Raw genomic sequence first — 18,180 nt, forward strand, 5'->3', positions numbered from 1 at the left:
GATTTTTGCTGAAGGGGAGAATTTGTGCTTGTGGGGAAATTTGTGGGAGGGGGGAGGATTTCTACTGAAGGGGAGGATTTGTGCCCAAGGGGAGGATTGTTGCCCGTGGGGAAATTTGTGGGAGGGGGGTGGATTTCTACTGAAGGGGAGGATTTGTGCTTGTGGGGAAATTCGGGGGGGGGGGGGGGGTGTTTATGAGAGCTGTGTCCCCAACGCCTATAGAAATGGAGACAGAGATGCACAGAGCAATATTTACCTCCTTCCCAGGACGGGCGTCATTTCCTGCTGCTACATATAGGGGTCGCTGTTTTGCATCGGCGACGCGCTCAATCGTTTGCTCCCAGCACTGCGACCATTCTGTCACCAACACCTCCAGATCATAGAGTGGCAATAAAGGGCCGGTAGGAGGGGCTGCTGATCGCGTGATCGCTGTGCCAGACAATCTAGAATAATTGCTCTCTCTAAGGGCTCGTTCACATGCGGTGCAGCCCCTTGCCACCACTGAAAAGAGATCCGCGATAGATCGTTTTTCAGAGGCCATCAGACAGTCAGTGATGAGGTGACGTGTACTCACTGCCTGATTTAACCCTGTAAAATTCCGCAAGGGTGTGTATTGCAAGTGGCTGCGGCTCCATAGACTTGCATGGGTCACGTTCGGCGGGGGTGGGGGCGGTAGCCGTTTAAGGCTGCATAGCGGGAACAGGCGTTCCAGATTGCGCAGCGATCGCTGCGCAATCTAGAATGGCGAAGTGTGAATGGAGGCGAAGTTTTGCTGTGGCCAGCTCTGAGCAACCGCACACCCCTGGTTCAGGTGGATGGCAAAGAGGCGGCAAAACTGCAGCTCAATCACCTGGTGTTAATGCCCCCCATCCCCAACCGTACATGTGAACGAACCCTGATGCACACTATTGTTTCTGGGCCTGACTACTGGTACATACAACAAATAAGGCACACATAGGTGGTATCCTCATACACGTGAGAGGCAGGAGAATTCATTTTGGGTCGTCCTTTGGTGGAGGGTCATGGTAATGGAAAGATATATAAGGCTAAAGTTTAAAATGTGATTTTATTTTTTACTAATCTGGGGCAGTCTTCCTTTGTTAATGGAACAAAATCAGGAGATATTCACATTTACCACCAAATGAAGACCTAATTTGTCCTGGGAAAAAAAAAGAAAAACAACAAAAAAACAACAACAACAAAGTGTCACCATGGTCACCCCAATACTGGATAGAGCCATCTACAGTATATTAGCTATGCAAAGTCACAGCCAGGTCTGCTGTTCACTATTGAGTGCTTGTAATTAAATGATGTGTTGCTGCCATCTAGTGGTCATGTTTGTTTCTGCACCGTCATACAGCAATAACCTCTTTGAGACCGGGCCTTTTTCTGACATTTGTTGTTTACAAGTAAAAATCAGTATTTTTTGCTAGAAAATTACTCAGAACCCCCAAACATTTATATATATATATATAGATATCTATATCTATATATAGATATCTATATATATATCTAGATACCTCTCTCCTTCTCTTTATATTTTATATATATATATATATATATATATATATATATATATATATATATATATATATTTTTTTTTTTTTGGCAGAGACCCTAGAGAATAGTATGGCAGTCATTGAAATATTTTATGCCACACTGTATTTGCGCAGTGGTCTTTCAAATGAAATTTGATGGGGAAAAAATTAACTAAAAAAAAAACAAAAAAAAAACCAAACAAACAAAAACAGTAAAGTTGGTCCAATTTTTTTGTATAATGTGAAAGATGATGTTGCGCCGAGTAAGCAGATACCCCACATGTCATGCTTTAAGATTGCGCACCCTCGTGGAATGGCGACAAACTACGGTACTTTAAAATCTCCATAGGCGACGTTATATTTGCCTTTACAGGTTACATGTTTAGAGTTACAGAGGAGGTCTAGTGCTAAAATGATTGCTCTCGCTCTAACGATCGCGGGGATACCTCACATGTGTGGTCTGAACATCGTTTACATATGTGGGCGCGACTTGGGTATGCTCGCAAACACGGGAGGGATAGAACGCTTTACTTTTTTTTTTTTTCCTTATCTATTTTACTTTTTTTTTTTACGCTGTCCCTTTTAACTTATTTTTATCACTTTTATTCCTATTACAAGGAATGTAAACATCCCTTGTAATAGAATAAAGCATGATAGGTCCTCTTTATTGAGAGATCTGGGGTCAGGCCTCTCATTTACCTTTAAAAGCAAAAAAAAAAAATATTTTGACTTTAAGAAAAAAAAAAAAAAATCCTGTCAATCAGGTTCAGGTGCGATTAAAAAAAAAAAAAAAAAAAAAAAATTCACACCTGGATCATATCTAAACCAGTGAACCAAAACCGCATCCATGTCCGTAAAGACATGGATGAGCGAGTTTGGGGTGAAGGAACTTGACTGGCCTGCACAGAGTCCTGTCCTTAAGGCCCCTTTCACACGATCGGACCGTTCAGGTCCGCCTGTCAGTTTTGACGGCGGACCTGAACGGGCGATCCATGTTAGCCTATGGAGCGTCGGATGTCAGCGGAGACATGTCCGCTGACATCCGACCCCGTCCGATCCGCTAAAAGCAGACGTATGGCTCTACGTCCAGATCCGTCGCTGGCGGATCGGATCGGGTGAGATCTGACGAAAACGGACACGCTGTCCGTTTTCGTCCGATCCCTCCATAGGCGGCAGCGGCGCCTGACAAGCCCCTCCCCGCTCAGTGAGCAGAGAGGGACCTGTCATCCGCCGGCTCAGCGGAGATCAACGGACTGATCTCCCGCTGAGCCGGCGGACCGAGGCGGGCTCTGTAGAAACGGAGCCCGCCTCGTGTGAAAGGGGCCTAACTCGATAGAACACCTTTGGGTTGAATTAGAGCACAGACTGCGAGCCAGACCTTCTCGTCCAACATCAGTGCCTGACCTCACAAATGCTCTTCTGGAAGAATGGTCAAACATTCCCATAGACACACTCCTAAACCTTGTGGACGGCCTTCCCAGAAGAGTTGAAGCTGTTATAGCTGTAAAGGATGGGCCAACTCAATATTGAACCCTACGGACTAAGACTGGGATGTCATTAAAGTTCATGTCGGTGTAAAGACAGGCGTCCCAATACTTTTGGTAATATAGCGTATACGCAGTGCGGGACACAGTTTGTGATCCGGATTGGAATCTCACCGCATTCCTATTCAAATCACATGCAATGTCTGTGCGGAGCGATTTGAGCCAATCGTTTGTATGGCTCAAATCGCACCAAATCCACACAAAAAAAAAAAAAAAGATGCAGGACCTTTTTATCTCCCCGCACTGGAATCAGATTGTATGAGTGTTCACAGCTATGCCAAATCCGATTCTGCCAATCACACTGCGTTTTGTGAACTGTTTTGGGGAGTCATTAACTTAACACTGATACCCCCTGCAGTTTGAACGCCATGTGATTTTAAAATCGCTGCGTTTCCCGCACCATAGATGTGAACCGAGCCATAAAAAAAAAAACAAAAAAAAAAAAAACAACACACTGAAACCACAGCCGATCATATCTGAACCAAGCCGTAATGCCCATGTCCCACACATATGGGGGGCAGCATGGCGTTTTGTGCTAAGAGCATGCTCACTTCACACTCCCAGCACAGTGATCGTGTTCTCATAGACAGCTCTTGGCACCGGCTAATAATAAATCGGTATCTGGTAAAACCGGCTCCTTATTATGTGACCACTATAACAGCTCATCCCCCCCCCATCCTCCGGTGTAAAGACTCTATTAAAGGGACACTGGGGATAGGCAGAATGGGGTTCATGAAATCACACAGAAAAACCCTATTTAGAGAAATAACAGCAAACCTGCCTTTTAGATGGGTGAGGGGGGGGGGGGGGGGCAATCTTTCTTTGACGCGTTTCTCAGGTTCTGCAGCCTGCTTCATCAGGAAGTGATGGAATATAGTTCTAGAATTATCAAATGTACAGATCGTGAATTCAACATATCATTAGAGATCAAAGATGAATTACATACATTCATACATAAATTGGGGGGGGGGGGGGGTGTTCCCATAGTGGTGCCCCCTCAGCTTAAGATTGAAAGGAAATAGTAGGTATCCTGGACGACCACCCTTCTATTAGGTACACCAACAGGGCCCTCAGATATCTGGAGACACCGAATGAAGCGAGAGGCAGGTTGTGCATTGGTAAAATGTCTGCCTTTATTAGGTGCGTATACAGCTTATATATGGTTCAGCTTACCAATCAAAAGAGGGGAGGGGGGAGTGGTTAGTAAATGATGTATTGGTATAAAATATATGGTTATACAAGTCAGTGACCCCTAAGATACATTATCATGAGTTAACACGTGCCAGGCCATCTGGTTATGAGCCATAAGTCATGCATCCTGTCCCATGGCCTACAGAACAGAGAACAGGAAAAGACCATAATGAGATATATAGCGTACAGTGCATTTTTCTGTGCATTCTTTGTAAATTGCGGACTTGAGCTAAAATGGAGTCACAATGGTTTGGGCATATTATTACAAGGATTATGCAAACAGATGATAAAAGAGGGTATATATGTCGCTGCCAACCAATCCCCAAAAGGTATAAACAGAGCGTTGGGGTGTTTTGAAACCAAGGGGATCCTGGGGCACAAGCCGAAGGGGGGGGGGGGGGTAGATCTGAAGAATATAAAACAAATATGTGTAGGAGGGTAGAAGTATTCTTTCCTCCTGTAGGTGGCGCTGTGTCACACTACTACAAGGAAAGAGGAGTGTGTTGAGGGAACTTGTTAGAAATCATGGGGGTCCCCCCATACAGCCTATCTAAAAGATAGAACTGTATTGAGCTAATAGAGTTGTGTGTGTAAATGAGGTCTTGGGGCTCATTCACATGGGTGCTGTGGCCTGTACAGTGTGAATTGGCTTTTTTTTTTTTTTTGGCTGTTGCTGTGTGCAGGCAGCCTATGTTATGCTATGGGGATGCAGCAGATGTATGAACACAGCCGCAGGTCCTAATTTGGCAGGCAAACTACAGATGGAAGTTTACGGCCCAAAACACAGACGGCATGCATTCGGGGGGAACACACCCACGCCTGCACACCTATCAAATTAGGACCTGTGGCAGAGTTCATGCAGCCGCTGCATCCTCAGAGTAACAGACAGCAACAAAATCGCTCACACTGTAGGGGCCAGAGAACCTGTGTGAATGAGACCTTCATTTTAATTATTTTTTACAATTATGATTTTTTTTTTTTTTTTTTTACAATTTTTAAAAATTATTTTTACCATTTTTTTCTAAATTATTTTTACAATGTATTTTTTTTATTTTTTTAATGCTGTAGGGGGGGGGGGGGGGGTGGATGAAATATCAGGGATCCAAGGGGATCAGATGTGGACAGGAGGAATATTTAAAAATGTAAAAAATAAATAAATACATTGTAAAAATATTTTTTTTAAAATTGCAAAGGGGGGGGGGGCGACAGGTCCTTCTGCCCACATCTGATCCCCTTGTGTCTAATTAGAACCCTGATATTTCCACCGCACCCCCCCCCCCCCCAACAGCATTAAAAAAACAAACTTTTTAAAAATGTAAAAAAAAAAATGTAAAATAAATTAATAATTGTGAAAATTGTAAAAAAAAGAAAAAAAAAAAAGATTTCAGGTGTCTAAATAGACACAAGGAGATCAGATGTCGGCAGGATGTTCGGGCCCCCCCCCCCCTTACAATTTAGAACATTTTTTTTTTTTACCTTTTTATAAAAATTATCTTTACAATGTATTTAGTTTTTTTACATTTTTTTTTAATGCAGGGGGACTTGTGTCCCCCCTTTACAATTTTGAAAAATTCTATTTTTTATACCATTTTTTTAAAAACTATTTTTACAATGTATTTATTTTTTATCAATGCTGTTGGGGGGGCTTGGTTGAAATATCAGGGGTCTAAATAGACACAAGGGGATCAGATGTGGACAGGAGGACAGGTGCCCCCACCCCCCCAGCAATTTTTTAAAATTATTTTTACCATTTTTTAAAAATTATTATTTTTTACATTTTTAATCTTTGAATTTTAATGCTGTTGGGGGGGCTTGGTTGAAATATCAGGGGTCTTAATAGACACGGGGGATCGGATGTGGGCAGGAGGACCGGTGGCCCGCCCTATCGGCGGCCCTGCCCTTAGGCTGCATTTACACCAAGGCGTATTGAGAATGTGCATTTTGTAGGTGTTCTCACACGATGCGCACAGGGGAGCCAATCAGTTCCAATGAACTACCCTACTGCGGTTGTGAAACCCGGAGACAGTCAGGAGCTACTGAACACACACCCCTCCCTTCTCCTCCAGAGAAAACAGCAACAGTCCTTAAAGAGGAACTGCAGTCTGCTCACATTATTAGTACTAAAAACATCTTTGCCATTCTGAAGCTTCCCTCCAACCACTTTGCATATTATTTTATATATACTGTGATTCTGTACTTGCCAAATATGCTGCAGAAATCTCCCTCCACTGAGTCTGGCTGCAGCCATTTTAACTGTGGGCAGCTGAAGCTGCTGCCTGTTCACTTCCTGGATTTACACAGACACACACCTCCAGCTCTGCAGCTTTCATTGGCTCTCTTATGACTCATCCCCCCTCCCTTCCGGGCAAACTCTCACGAGAGTGAGAGAGAGAGAGAGCTGTGCATGATGTCATAAGCCTAGGCTAATGACCAGACAAGAAACAGGAAGTGGGCTGTATAAGGGATTTACTGGCAGAAAAAAAAAAATTTACTATCCAAAAGGTAAAACAATAAGAGCAGAAGATTTAAAAAATGGAAAGATGAAAAAATGACCGAAAGTCCGCTTTAAGTAAATTACCACGCAGCCCCGGGCATGTTTTTTTGCATGTATGTGTAGAGGGAGATGGAAGGTTGTTTTTTTTTTACATTTTTTTTACTTTTTATTTCATAAACTTTTTTTTTTCTTACACTTTTTTTTAAATTTTCTTTTTTTTTCATTTAATTTCTTTTTATTGCCATCAAGCCCCCTATATGCATGAACAGGTAACAGGTACTCTTTACGGAGACATCATGGATCTATTAGACTCCCAATGTCTCCCCTGCAGTTAACCAAGCACAGATTGAGAAAGCTCCCATCTGCCCGTTTATGTGCAATGGCCGGATGGGAAGCAGGTGACAGCTAGGGAAAAAAAAGTCCAGCTAGCTGATATTTGTCCTTTTTACAGGAGTTGCGGATTGCCCTTTGTATATACTGTACTGCAGGCTCCAGAGTAACTACAACAGTAGCTTCATTACACAATAAGTCCACTAGAGGGCAGAACAAAGCTTTCCATTTTACAGAACTACTTCTGAAGAAGCCTCAGGCGGGTCTGGTCTTCCAGATGTCCATGGCAGGACAGATGAGTCCCCCACAATAAGTGGTTATTCTATAATTTTTGTTGAGGAAAGTTATACAACAGACCTATAAAAGTGAAGACTAGTGTTACAACACGTATACATTAACAATGTATTTTACCTGGTTTTATATCAGGCCCGGGGTAGGAAGCAACACCTAGAAGGGAAAATGGCGACAGGTTTACTTCACACAAGGACCGACCATGCAAAACATACATCCTTTACTTAACATGAACCTAAAATCAATAAACGGCAAGACAAGTCATACAATCGCTGTACAGGTGGCCCAAACTCACCTCCCCAATACTCAATTAGAGATTTCTGTGTGTCCCCCCCCCCCGGTGCAGAGATTTTATTTATTTATTTAATTCAGGTACTTATATAGCGCTGTCAATTTACATATACATTGTACATTCACATCAGTCCCTACCCTCAAGGAGCTTACAATCTAAAGTCCCTAACTCACATTCATACATACTAGGGACAATTTAGACAGGATCCAATTAACCTACCAGCATGTCTTTTGGAGTGTGGGAGGAAACCGGAGTACCCGGAGGAAACCCACACAGACACAGGGAGAACATGCAAACTCCAGGCAGGCAGTGTCGTGGTTGGGATTCGAACCAGCGACCCTTCTTACTGCTAGGTGAAAGTGCTATCCACTACACCACTGTGCTGCCCTGCCCATTACTTCTCACCCCAGTAGGGGAAGATCTGCCCTTTGGAGTTTTTAAGCCTCCTATAGTTCAAGCAGTCTTAACCAATAGAAGACCGGGCTTTTTCTGGCACTTTTGGTGTACAAGTTTAAATCAGCATTACTATGTAGCCAAGTCCCGGACCCCCTGAGGCACAGTGGTGACGTCCAGAGTTAGGGACAGCTGACATCCTTCGAGAAGTGTAGAGTGGGTTACAACAAGGCATGGTGGGTGTAATGCAAGGTAGATTGATGGGCGCCAGACACTTCTTGAACGCAAAAAAAAAAATGTGTCTCTTAAACAGAACTGTGGGAGACAGGGTTGGGGTCAGGACACCCTTTAGTAGATGCAATGTTAATTTAGCAGACTGAGACTTTCTATAGGCAGATAGTCATGCAGGGAAAGGCATCCAGGTAGACACCACGTCTGCATGTGTAGGAGCCCTGTCTCCTATGGCAAGAGTCTTGTAACAGTTTCTAAGAATGGTTTCAATGAACTCTTTTGCTTCCTCTACAATCTTGTTGTAGAACTTCTCTTAGCTGAGCTCCCAGTTTTTCACTAGACTAACAGATCCACTCACCATTGGATCCCCTGAGCTCCTCTAATCTTCTCATTCAGTATCTTCCTCAAGCGTCACCCCCACATCCCTGCTGGGTCCCTAGCTTGGCACTCCAGATACTCCTCAAGCCTCACCCCACTGGCTGAGTCCCTAGCTTGGCACTCCAGATACTCAAGCTTCGCCCTACTGGCTGGGTCCCTAGCTTGGAACTCCAGATACTCCTCAAGCCTCACCCCACTGGCTGGGTCCCTAGCTTGGCACTCCAGATACTCAAGCTTCGCCCTACTGGCTGGGTCCCTAGCTTGGAACTCCAGATACTCCTCAAGCCTCACCCCACTGGCTGGGTCCCTAGCTTGGCACTCCAGATACTCCTCAAGCCCCGCTAGCTTGGCACTCTAGATACTCAAGCCTCACCCCACTGGCTGGGTCCCTAGCTTGGCACTCCAGATACTCCTCAAGCCTCACCCCACTGGCTGGGTCCCTAGCTTGGCACTCAGATACTCCTCAAGCGTCACCCCACTGGCTTGCTTGGTTCCTGGCTTGGCGCACAATAATGCTCCGCAAGCGTCACCTCCGCTAGCTGGGTCCCTGGCTTGGCACCTGCTGAAGTTTTCCCAATTCTTCATGTCCCCGGCTGGTGAGAAGACTGCTCAGGTACTTGCTTCAGCTACTCACAGAGGTCTCCGGTAGCAAAGTGGTTGGTCCCTTTAGTGGTGACAGCTTCCCCTCTACCTCCGACCACAGCTGGTTCTCCGGCCGGCAGAACCGTCACTTCTGGTTGGACTGCAAGCCGCAATCCCAACCCTGCGCTGCTCTCCTGCTTTTGGATAGGCCCTCAGACAGCCTGGCAGCCAGATGTCCCCAGGATAGGCCTCAGACTCTGGCCTAGCAGCCCGGGGTAATACAACACACGTCCACCCAGACTGCCGACCAGGTGGCACAGAACCCCGATCACCTGACTCCACCCAAATAAAATGGGCTCTCCCAGCAGGCCAAGGGACCCAAGAAAATCCCTGCCCATTGGCTGAGACACCCCATTCATTTCTAATCTGTCCTTGCAATGCCCTTGCCTTATCTAATGCCACCAAATACCCAGCCATCTAGAGAGAAGTACGGCAATTCCAGAATTAGGGTGATATCAATTGACCTATCAATTGGCCAAGGCAACTATCACTTGGCAATTAAATTTAATACCAACCCTGCCTAAACATCAGGGTGCTACATCTATATGAATTTTAACAGAGATATAATACAATGGGGCAATCAGTGCAAACAATAAAACTGCTAAAAATGCTAAAGATTGCAACCTGAACACTTCAGGTTAATCACATCCCCTAAGATAATTGTTAAAATAGAAATAAGTGCAGCGCAATGTCAATGATTACTAATGTTCATCAGTATCAAGATGAAAATAGACTGAGGAACCACAAGTCCCAGAAAAGGAATATGGAAAACCACGTGAAAAGATGACTCCAATCCACTGAAAAATGAGTGACAATCTCTCCACCAGTTGCTGGATGTGGTCTTACCAGAACGAGTGGGCCTCTGAATGAGCAGAAAGCCAAACACGCTTGTCTCCACAGGAGAGAAATGGATGGATCGCCAGAACTCCAGTAATATGGAACAGCCCAAACAAATATATAGAAATAAGAACAATCTAAGTGCTCTTCCTTTGGTAAACTTTAAGATAGCACTTATTTTTAAAATTGAACACTCACATGTATTTCCGCGATTACAGGCATGGAAAAACAGCAACAGTATAGGATAGCCGTAGCTCTGTTGATACGCAGGATGGCAGCGGGTGACGTCCGCAAAGATAGCTCCTCCCCCTGAACGCGTTACGTCCTACGGTACTTCGTCAGCAAGGGTCCTATATATTTTTATTTTTTTTACACAGTCCCTTTAATTTTTTTTTTTTTAATCACTTTTATTGCTAGTACAGGAAATGTAAATATCCTTTGTAATAGAAAGAAGGGTGACAGGTCCTCTTTATGAGAAGACCGGGGGCCAAAAAGACCTCAAACCTCTCCTAAAAAAAAAAGTTTTAATCTTTTGCAAAAAATAAAAAATATCAAAAAAAAAGTTTACTTTTACCCTGGATCGGATGTCACTGCAGTCCTCCAAAGCCATGGGGGGGCGACCAAAAATAAGACCTAGTCTTGGATTGCCTCTGGGACCAGTCAGCCGCACCATCAGATCGTCCCCTTGGGCTCGCCGTTTTGAAGCCAGAGAAATACCAAGCGGCGAGAGGTGTGGGGCGTCCCCTCCTGCCGCTTCTGAAAGCGATATGGAGAAACGTTCTTAAGAAAACCAGCCCCCAGCTGAAGTAAAAAAAAAAAAAAGATACCGGGGTTATGGCCAATAGCTTCAGAAATAACCCCGGTAAACCACTTCAAAGCTGCAACGTATATACACAGTACGTATTGCGATCTTGAACTAAAGCTCCTGGATCCTCCTACCTTTCAAAAGACCCCATAGCAAGCTGCTTGCTATAAGGGCACTTGTGTGGGCTCCATCCAGAGCCGTACTGTGTGCATCTATTGACACACACACAGTGCAGCACGGCCTGCCCCCCTTGTCACTGGATTTGCTTGATAGCAGCAGGAGCCAATGGCTCGAGTCCAGTGAGAAGGGAAAGAGAGCAGTGCCAGATCGGGATCAGACTCAGGTATTTGGGGGGGGACTGAACATAATGTTTTTTACCCTAATGTAGCCTTTACAACCACTTTAATTCTTAACTCAATGTTTGAGCCCCCTGTTGCCCCACCCTTGTTTCTTCACCTGCCAGCGTTTGCGGCAGTGTCCCTTCTAGTCTTTTCAGTGTATCCATTATGCCCCCGTTTCCCCTAAGCATCCATGTCCTTGGACTGTTGTGCGCCTGTGCGCGACTCCGAGTGCCCCCTGAGCATCCCGCGTCCTCTACTGACTGTAATGTGCCTGTGTGTGACTCCGAATGCCCCCTAAGGATCCTGTGTCCGTTGACTGTTGTGCGCCACTCCAAGTACCGCCCTGAGCATCCCGTATCCTCTGACTGTTGTGCGCCTGTGTGCCCCCCCCCCCCCCCCCGAGCATCCTGCGTTATCTAGTGACTCGCAGTGCGCCCCCTGACACCTGTCTCCCTAAGCAATCTCTGGGCACACATTGTAGTTGTCTGGGCTGCTATGCCATCGGTACCCTCTGCTGCCTCCCTACCCTCACCCAGACTGTCCTCTCAATGGATACACCCCCCCCCCCATCAATGACATTTAAAGATCATAAAGATGTAAGTAATCTTATTAATGTGCATCAATGCTGATCTCTCCAGGCAGACATAAAATACACAAATTAAGTGATCATTAATACGCCATTACATTTTTTTTTAAATGCAAGCAATTTGACTTGATAGGAGTTCTTTTCATAGGGGAAGCTCTATGGATTTAGCCATTTGCCTGGAGCTCAGCTGACTCACTGAAACCAACACACTCCCTATGTAGCTGATATCAGGCAGGGAAGAGGGTAACAGAGAGTGCTCCCTCTAGTGTATAAAGCTGCTGATCTACATAGGTAAAATGCTTGAAAACCCCATATATACAGCGGGGTAAAATAAGTATTGAACACGTCACCATTTTTCTAGGTACTGTAAATATATTGGTAAAGGTGCCATTGACATGAAATTTTCAACACAACAACTCAAGCAATTCATACAAAGACACCAAAACAAATACGTTCAGAAATGAAGTTCTGTGTAATAAAATGGAAGGACACAGGCAAGGAGTTTCGAACACCCTAAATAAAATTTATTTAACACTTCGTACAAAATCCTTTGTTGTTAATGAAATCTTCAAGATGCCTCCTGTATGGAGAAACTAGTCTCATGCGTTGCTCAGGTGCGATTTTTGGCCCATTCTTCCACACAGTCTTCAAATCTTGAAGGTTCCGTGGGCCTCTTTTATGAACTCTGATCTTTAGTTCTTTCCATAGATTTTCTATTGGATACAAGTCAGGTGATTGACCGGGCCATTCTAGCAGCTTTATTTTCTTTCTTTGAAACCAATGGAGAGTTTCCTTAGCTTTGTGTTTGGGATCATCGTCTTACTGAAATGTCCACCTTTGTTTCATCTTCATCATCCTGGTAGATGGAAGCAGATTTCTAGATCATCAAGAGTGTCCCCAATCACTGCCACCCGCTCAGTGTCCCCAATCACTGTCACCCACTCCGTGTCCCCAATCACCGCCACCCGCTCAGTGTCCCCCAATCACCGCCACCCACTCCGTGTCCCCCAATCACCGCCACCCACTCCGTGTCCCCCAATCACCACCACCCACTCCGTGTCCCCCAATCACCGCCAGCCACTCAGTGTCCCCCAATCACCGCCACCCACTCAGTGTCCCCAATCACCGCCAGCCACTCAGTGTCCACAATCACCGCCAGCCACTCAGTGTCCACAATCACCGCCAGCCACTCAGTGTCCCCCAATCACCGCTACCCACTCAGTGTCCCCCAATCACCGCTACCCACTCAGTGTCCCCAATCACCGCCAGCCACTCAGTGTCCACAATCACCGCCAGCCACTCAGTGTCCACAATCACCGCCAGCCACTCAGTGTCCCCCAATCACCGCTACCCACTCAGTGTCCCCCAATCACCGCTACCCACTCAGTGTCCCCCAATCACCGCTACCCACTCAGTGTCCCCCAATCACCGCCACCCATTCAGTGTCCCCCAATCACCGCCACCCATTCAGTGCCCCCCAATCACCGCCACCCACTCAGTGCCCCCCAATCACCTGTATAAGCAAACATTAACATTGTTTGGCATCCATTCATAATGCCATTGTTTACTATTGTGATTATTATTATACGCAATTTATATAGCGCCAACAGTTTACGCAGCGTTTTACAATGTATAAGGGGGAACGACACAATTACAGTACAGTTCAATACAAAAGGTACAGGAGGGCCCTGCTCGTAGAGCTTACATTCTAAAAAGAGAGGGGGTGGTGGTACAAAAGGTAATAACTGCAGAGAATGATTGTGATAGCTGTGACTGGCCATAGCCTTTACATGGTACAGGGCTGCTGCGATTGGTCACAGTGATAACATGGTACAGGACCAATCACAAAGATCACAGTACTACACACTGAATGACAACCATTGTTTACCACTTTTCACGTAATCACTAATTGGTAATGGTACCAGGGCCAATCACAGTGGCCCGGTACGCCAACCTGTAATCCGCTATGTCCGGTGGAAGGGGACAGAAAGGAAGGGCGCACCGGCACATCCACTTAGAACGCTAGAACGCCGCTTGTCCCACCCAACCAATGCACAGATGCAGTTAAAGTCTACATCGGTTTTGTCCACAATACATATATTTCTACACACAATCACAACCAATACTACAAAATGAAAATGTAAAGTTTATTGACAAACATAAATTAGATCTGTACTATTTACATCACAATTTACATTCTATGAACATGGAATGCTATGTGTTCTGGAGGGTCCAAATCTAACACACACAACCACACCAAACTTCTCCATCCAGTCCTCCGGTGGCACTATAATGAGCATTAAAAAAAAAAAAAAAAGTGCCCTCAATCTACCTCTGTAATATTTCTATGCTCCTCTGTGTAATTATCCATCTATAAAAACAGACTTCCTACATCCCTCAATGGATGAGAATCCCACCAGAGTCACACATGGGCATTCACTGGCACACAGGAGAATCCAGCTGCCCGATTTAATACAATTCTAACGGTACTGGACTTCTCATGTGAGAAGTGATTGGATGCTTTGCAACATGTCTGTTTATTTCCAGAGAAATTGTAACGTGTGCTATACATTTTTGCCGTTCTAGGAGGACAGAGTGCCTGAATTAAATAAAGTACTGAAGCCGTTTCTTGCAGCGCTGTACACAGAATCAACAGTGAAACAAGGGAGCTTCTACACTTCAACACTTTTCTAATTATCACACAATGTGTGCCCCTTGCTGGGACTTCTAGAAATCATGCTGGCCGTCCCCGAGAACCAGAAATTGGGGAATACTGATATATGCCATCCACAGCAGTTCCCATTAGCTATAAATGTCTGAAATACTTTAGGCTCGGTTGACATTAGTGCGGGCACGGCGGCCCATTAATTCGAATGGGCTGCCATGCCGGAGTTTTCTGTAAAAAAAAAAAAAAGTGTATACCTTTTCAAAAACACAGCCAAAAAGACCATGCGATTTCCCTGCGCTTCCCGCGCCAGGTGCATGGGGGGGGGTGGGGGGTGGCAGCAACACACAACTCTTAGAGCAGCACAATTTGGCTGCGGGTGGTTGCGGGAGCAAGAACAGATGTGACTCCCGCACCTGCAACCAGTCTGCAGTGTGAACTGAGCCTTAGGCCGCATTCACACCTGAGCGTTTTCAGCTCATAAAACGTTCCAAAACAAGCAAAACCCCATTCATTTCAATGGCCCCTGTTCACACCTGAGCGTTGTGTCGCCTGAAGCAAAACGCCTGAAGCTCAAAAAAGTACATGAGCTTCTTTTTATTAGGCAGATTACAGGCGACTTTCTGTTTTTTGAACTGGTAACCTTTTAACCTGTACAGAAGCGCAGTAAAATCACGCGACTTTCTGCCTGAAAATGAAACGCTCAGGTGTGAATGCAGCCTTAGGGGGAGAAAACAGATTGGTAAGAAATCATTTAGCAGCTACAGCTTCCGCCTGGTATAGAAGCAGGAGGATGGACACAGATACACAGTATCAGCTGCTACAGGGTCCCTGGGGCTGAGGAGGCCCAAACAAGCTGCCTCAATGAGATGGACGTTGTGACCTCTGCATGTCTCTTTGGTGCCTGTAGAGGTTTCGGACATTTCCCAGTATCATAATAAAAAAAGTTTAAAAAATCAACATACAAAAATGAGGCATCTGATGTATTGCAAGGATTGCTGCAACAATTCGCCATACAGAAGACATACCAGGACTTTAGGAAAAAAGATGGTAAAGGTTATGAGTTATGACAGGCTCTAGAAGGGTCACAGGATGGGTTTGGAGATTATTTTTGTCCCTGAATTGTTTGGTTGAAGAAGAACTCCGTTTAAACAAACAAAAAAAAAAAATCATAAATAAAGGGAAAAGAAAAAGCTTTAAAAGCGGAGTTCCACCCAGAATTTACATTTTTTTTAATGTAATCCGTTCTTTTATACTATATTAAAACATTAAATCCATGTCATTTAACATATTGCCGCTCAATTTGTGTTTTTTTTTAAATGACTTACTGTTTATTTTTGCTCTGCAGAGCGCTTCCATCTCTACTGTGGGGACACATGTGAAGCCCACTAGCAGTCTCTTCCGGGATATGGTGGTGCTGTATGCCCAGCATTCACCGCTTGATCTCTCGATGCTTCCACCCGGTGTCCTGTCAGAAAGCCATCACCCATCTGACTATGCAACCGAAGTGATGTTGCGTCGCGGCCATCCTGGTACACCCGCACTCGTCCACAGTAAGCCTAGAGTTAGAAGTCGGCAAGCGGACGTCTTTATATACCCACCCTAGTCTTGCTTTTCACAGATATTTTTAACAGTAAACTCAGCTTATAAAGTGAAATACAATATATATAAGCTGAGTTTACTGTTAAAAATATCTATGAAAAGCAAGACTCCGGTGGGTGTATAAAGATGTCCGCTTGCTGACTTCTAACTCTAGGCTTACTGCGGACGAGTGCACCAAGATGGCTGCAACGCAACGTCACTTCGGTTGCATATTCTGATGGGTAGCGGCTTAACACTGGCGATGCCTGTTGTGTACTGGGATTGAGGACACATAAGCCGGAAATGATCCGCGCGGCCAAGGAGGAGGAAGTAGGAATACTTCGAAGAAATACAGCAGTAAGTGTTTTAAAAAAAAAAAAATGATATGCGAAATTGCAATGAATGCACGCTTTACTGCTGGATGGTGGAAAGTTAAAAATGTGGGGGGAACTCCGCTTTAGGTTCACTTCTTGCTAAAAAAATATGCATTTATTATTTTTTTGCAGGAGCCTGTAAAGCATTGCACCAGCGATCAGCAGATCACTGATACCACGCAGGTTTCCTGCAGATCTGTCAGTGTATCTGCTTCCTTGTACGAGGAAACGATACAATCTGACAGGAAGCATGAATGAACTACCACACCACCCCACAGCACCGTGGTAGCCCACTGAGAACTACAAGCTGACAACCGCTAAGGCTGCTGGGACTTGTAGTTTTCAATTCACAGAGCACTGTGAATAAAACAGCTAGCGGGGAGGAGAAAAGCCCCCTCTAGCTGTCAGATCGGGGGCCGGTGCTTTTATAAAATGTTACCCCCGGAATATGCGTCTAACATGTTATGAAAGGTGAACTTATCCCTTAACTAACAAAAATATATACAGCTGCCCCATGTAGTAATTCCTTTCATTCACTAGATGTCATCTTTTAAGATGAATTTCAGCCATTTTAAACCACTTCCTTTGAGCCCCGGCGTGGGCTCAGAGTCTGCACTGGACTGCCTTCACACGCCATATTGTGAGCGCCAGTAAGTTCAGCAATAAAGACCTCCCATCCCACCGCCGCCGCCAAATGACCCGCAACCTCATCAGACTGGCCAGGAAAGCCTTGGAAAGAAGGAGTGTATGTATACTGTATATATGCATTTTTTTTTAAGGTAGGGGAGGTTTGTGTTTAAAAAGTTAGGGTTTAACTTTAACCTCAACAGAACCCTGTAACCATTAAAATCTTTATGAAAAACTCTTCAAATTGCCCTGATGGCACATTCAAATCATTTGCCCCAAAATAGCTGCGTCTTGTTACTGTGTAAAAACTATGGATGGGGCACACGTTGCATCTTCCAGAGATAGGCATTAATACAGAAGTCCAGCAGAATAAACAATGGTGGAGTATTCAGGAAGTCACATCAGCATATTTCAGGTGACTTCAGATCGGTGCTATGCTACACACGACCATACTGAATACACCCCCGTCATGGAAAGGTACAACCCAGACACAACTAGAGCCTGTTCATTTATAGCCAGACGTCTGCTGGTAGAGCGATCATGTAAACATGTTTTTTTGTAGGACGGTCTCATGACGTCACCGTTCTTCTTCAGCCTCCAGGTAACACAGACACAGATGGTCCTTGCTCAGAAGCAGCAGCGAGTCTTCTCCCAGAGGATGCCAAGACAGGGACAAGACACTGAAATTACCTGAAACCAGAAAAACATGAGATTTATTAAAAGGTGGTGGTTGGGATAAGAGGCCTTACTAACAACCAGACAAGTTCAATAGAACACTAAGGCCCATTTCATCAAGCGGATCCACCTGCTCAGTGGGGAATCTCTCCGTTGAGCAGGTGAATGACAGGTCCGCTATGCAGAGAAGACACAGAGTAGCTTATGCATGTATTTGCAAATGTGTGCAGACTAAACCCCTGTTTTTAACACATACTGTTAGACAGGCTGATTTGTTTGTCCGCAGGCTGGTTGGTAAGTAAGCTTGGAATTTATCCTTGGCCTTGTTTATATCTATTTGCCCTCCAATGCTGCTTACTGTAATG

At 45.0% G+C, this 18,180-nt stretch overlaps 1 protein-coding gene across 1 annotated transcript in view; it reads right to left on the reverse strand.

Annotated features, from left to right (window-relative positions):
- Positions 1–16,318: 16,318 nt before the first annotated feature.
- Positions 16,319–18,180, reverse strand: part of WRAP73 (WD repeat containing, antisense to TP73) — a 112,957-nt gene continuing 111,095 nt past the window's right edge. Inside the window, exon 12 of the mRNA XM_073603593.1 lies at positions 16,319–17,830. Within this exon, the coding sequence (XP_073459694.1) occupies positions 17,718–17,830 (113 nt within the window). The 3' untranslated portion in view covers positions 16,319–17,717. The remainder of the gene's footprint in view (positions 17,831–18,180) is intronic.

Source organism: Aquarana catesbeiana, linkage group LG10 (assembly GCF_042186555.1).
Source record: "Aquarana catesbeiana isolate 2022-GZ linkage group LG10, ASM4218655v1, whole genome shotgun sequence".
Lineage (NCBI taxonomy): Eukaryota > Metazoa > Chordata > Amphibia > Anura > Ranidae > Aquarana > Aquarana catesbeiana.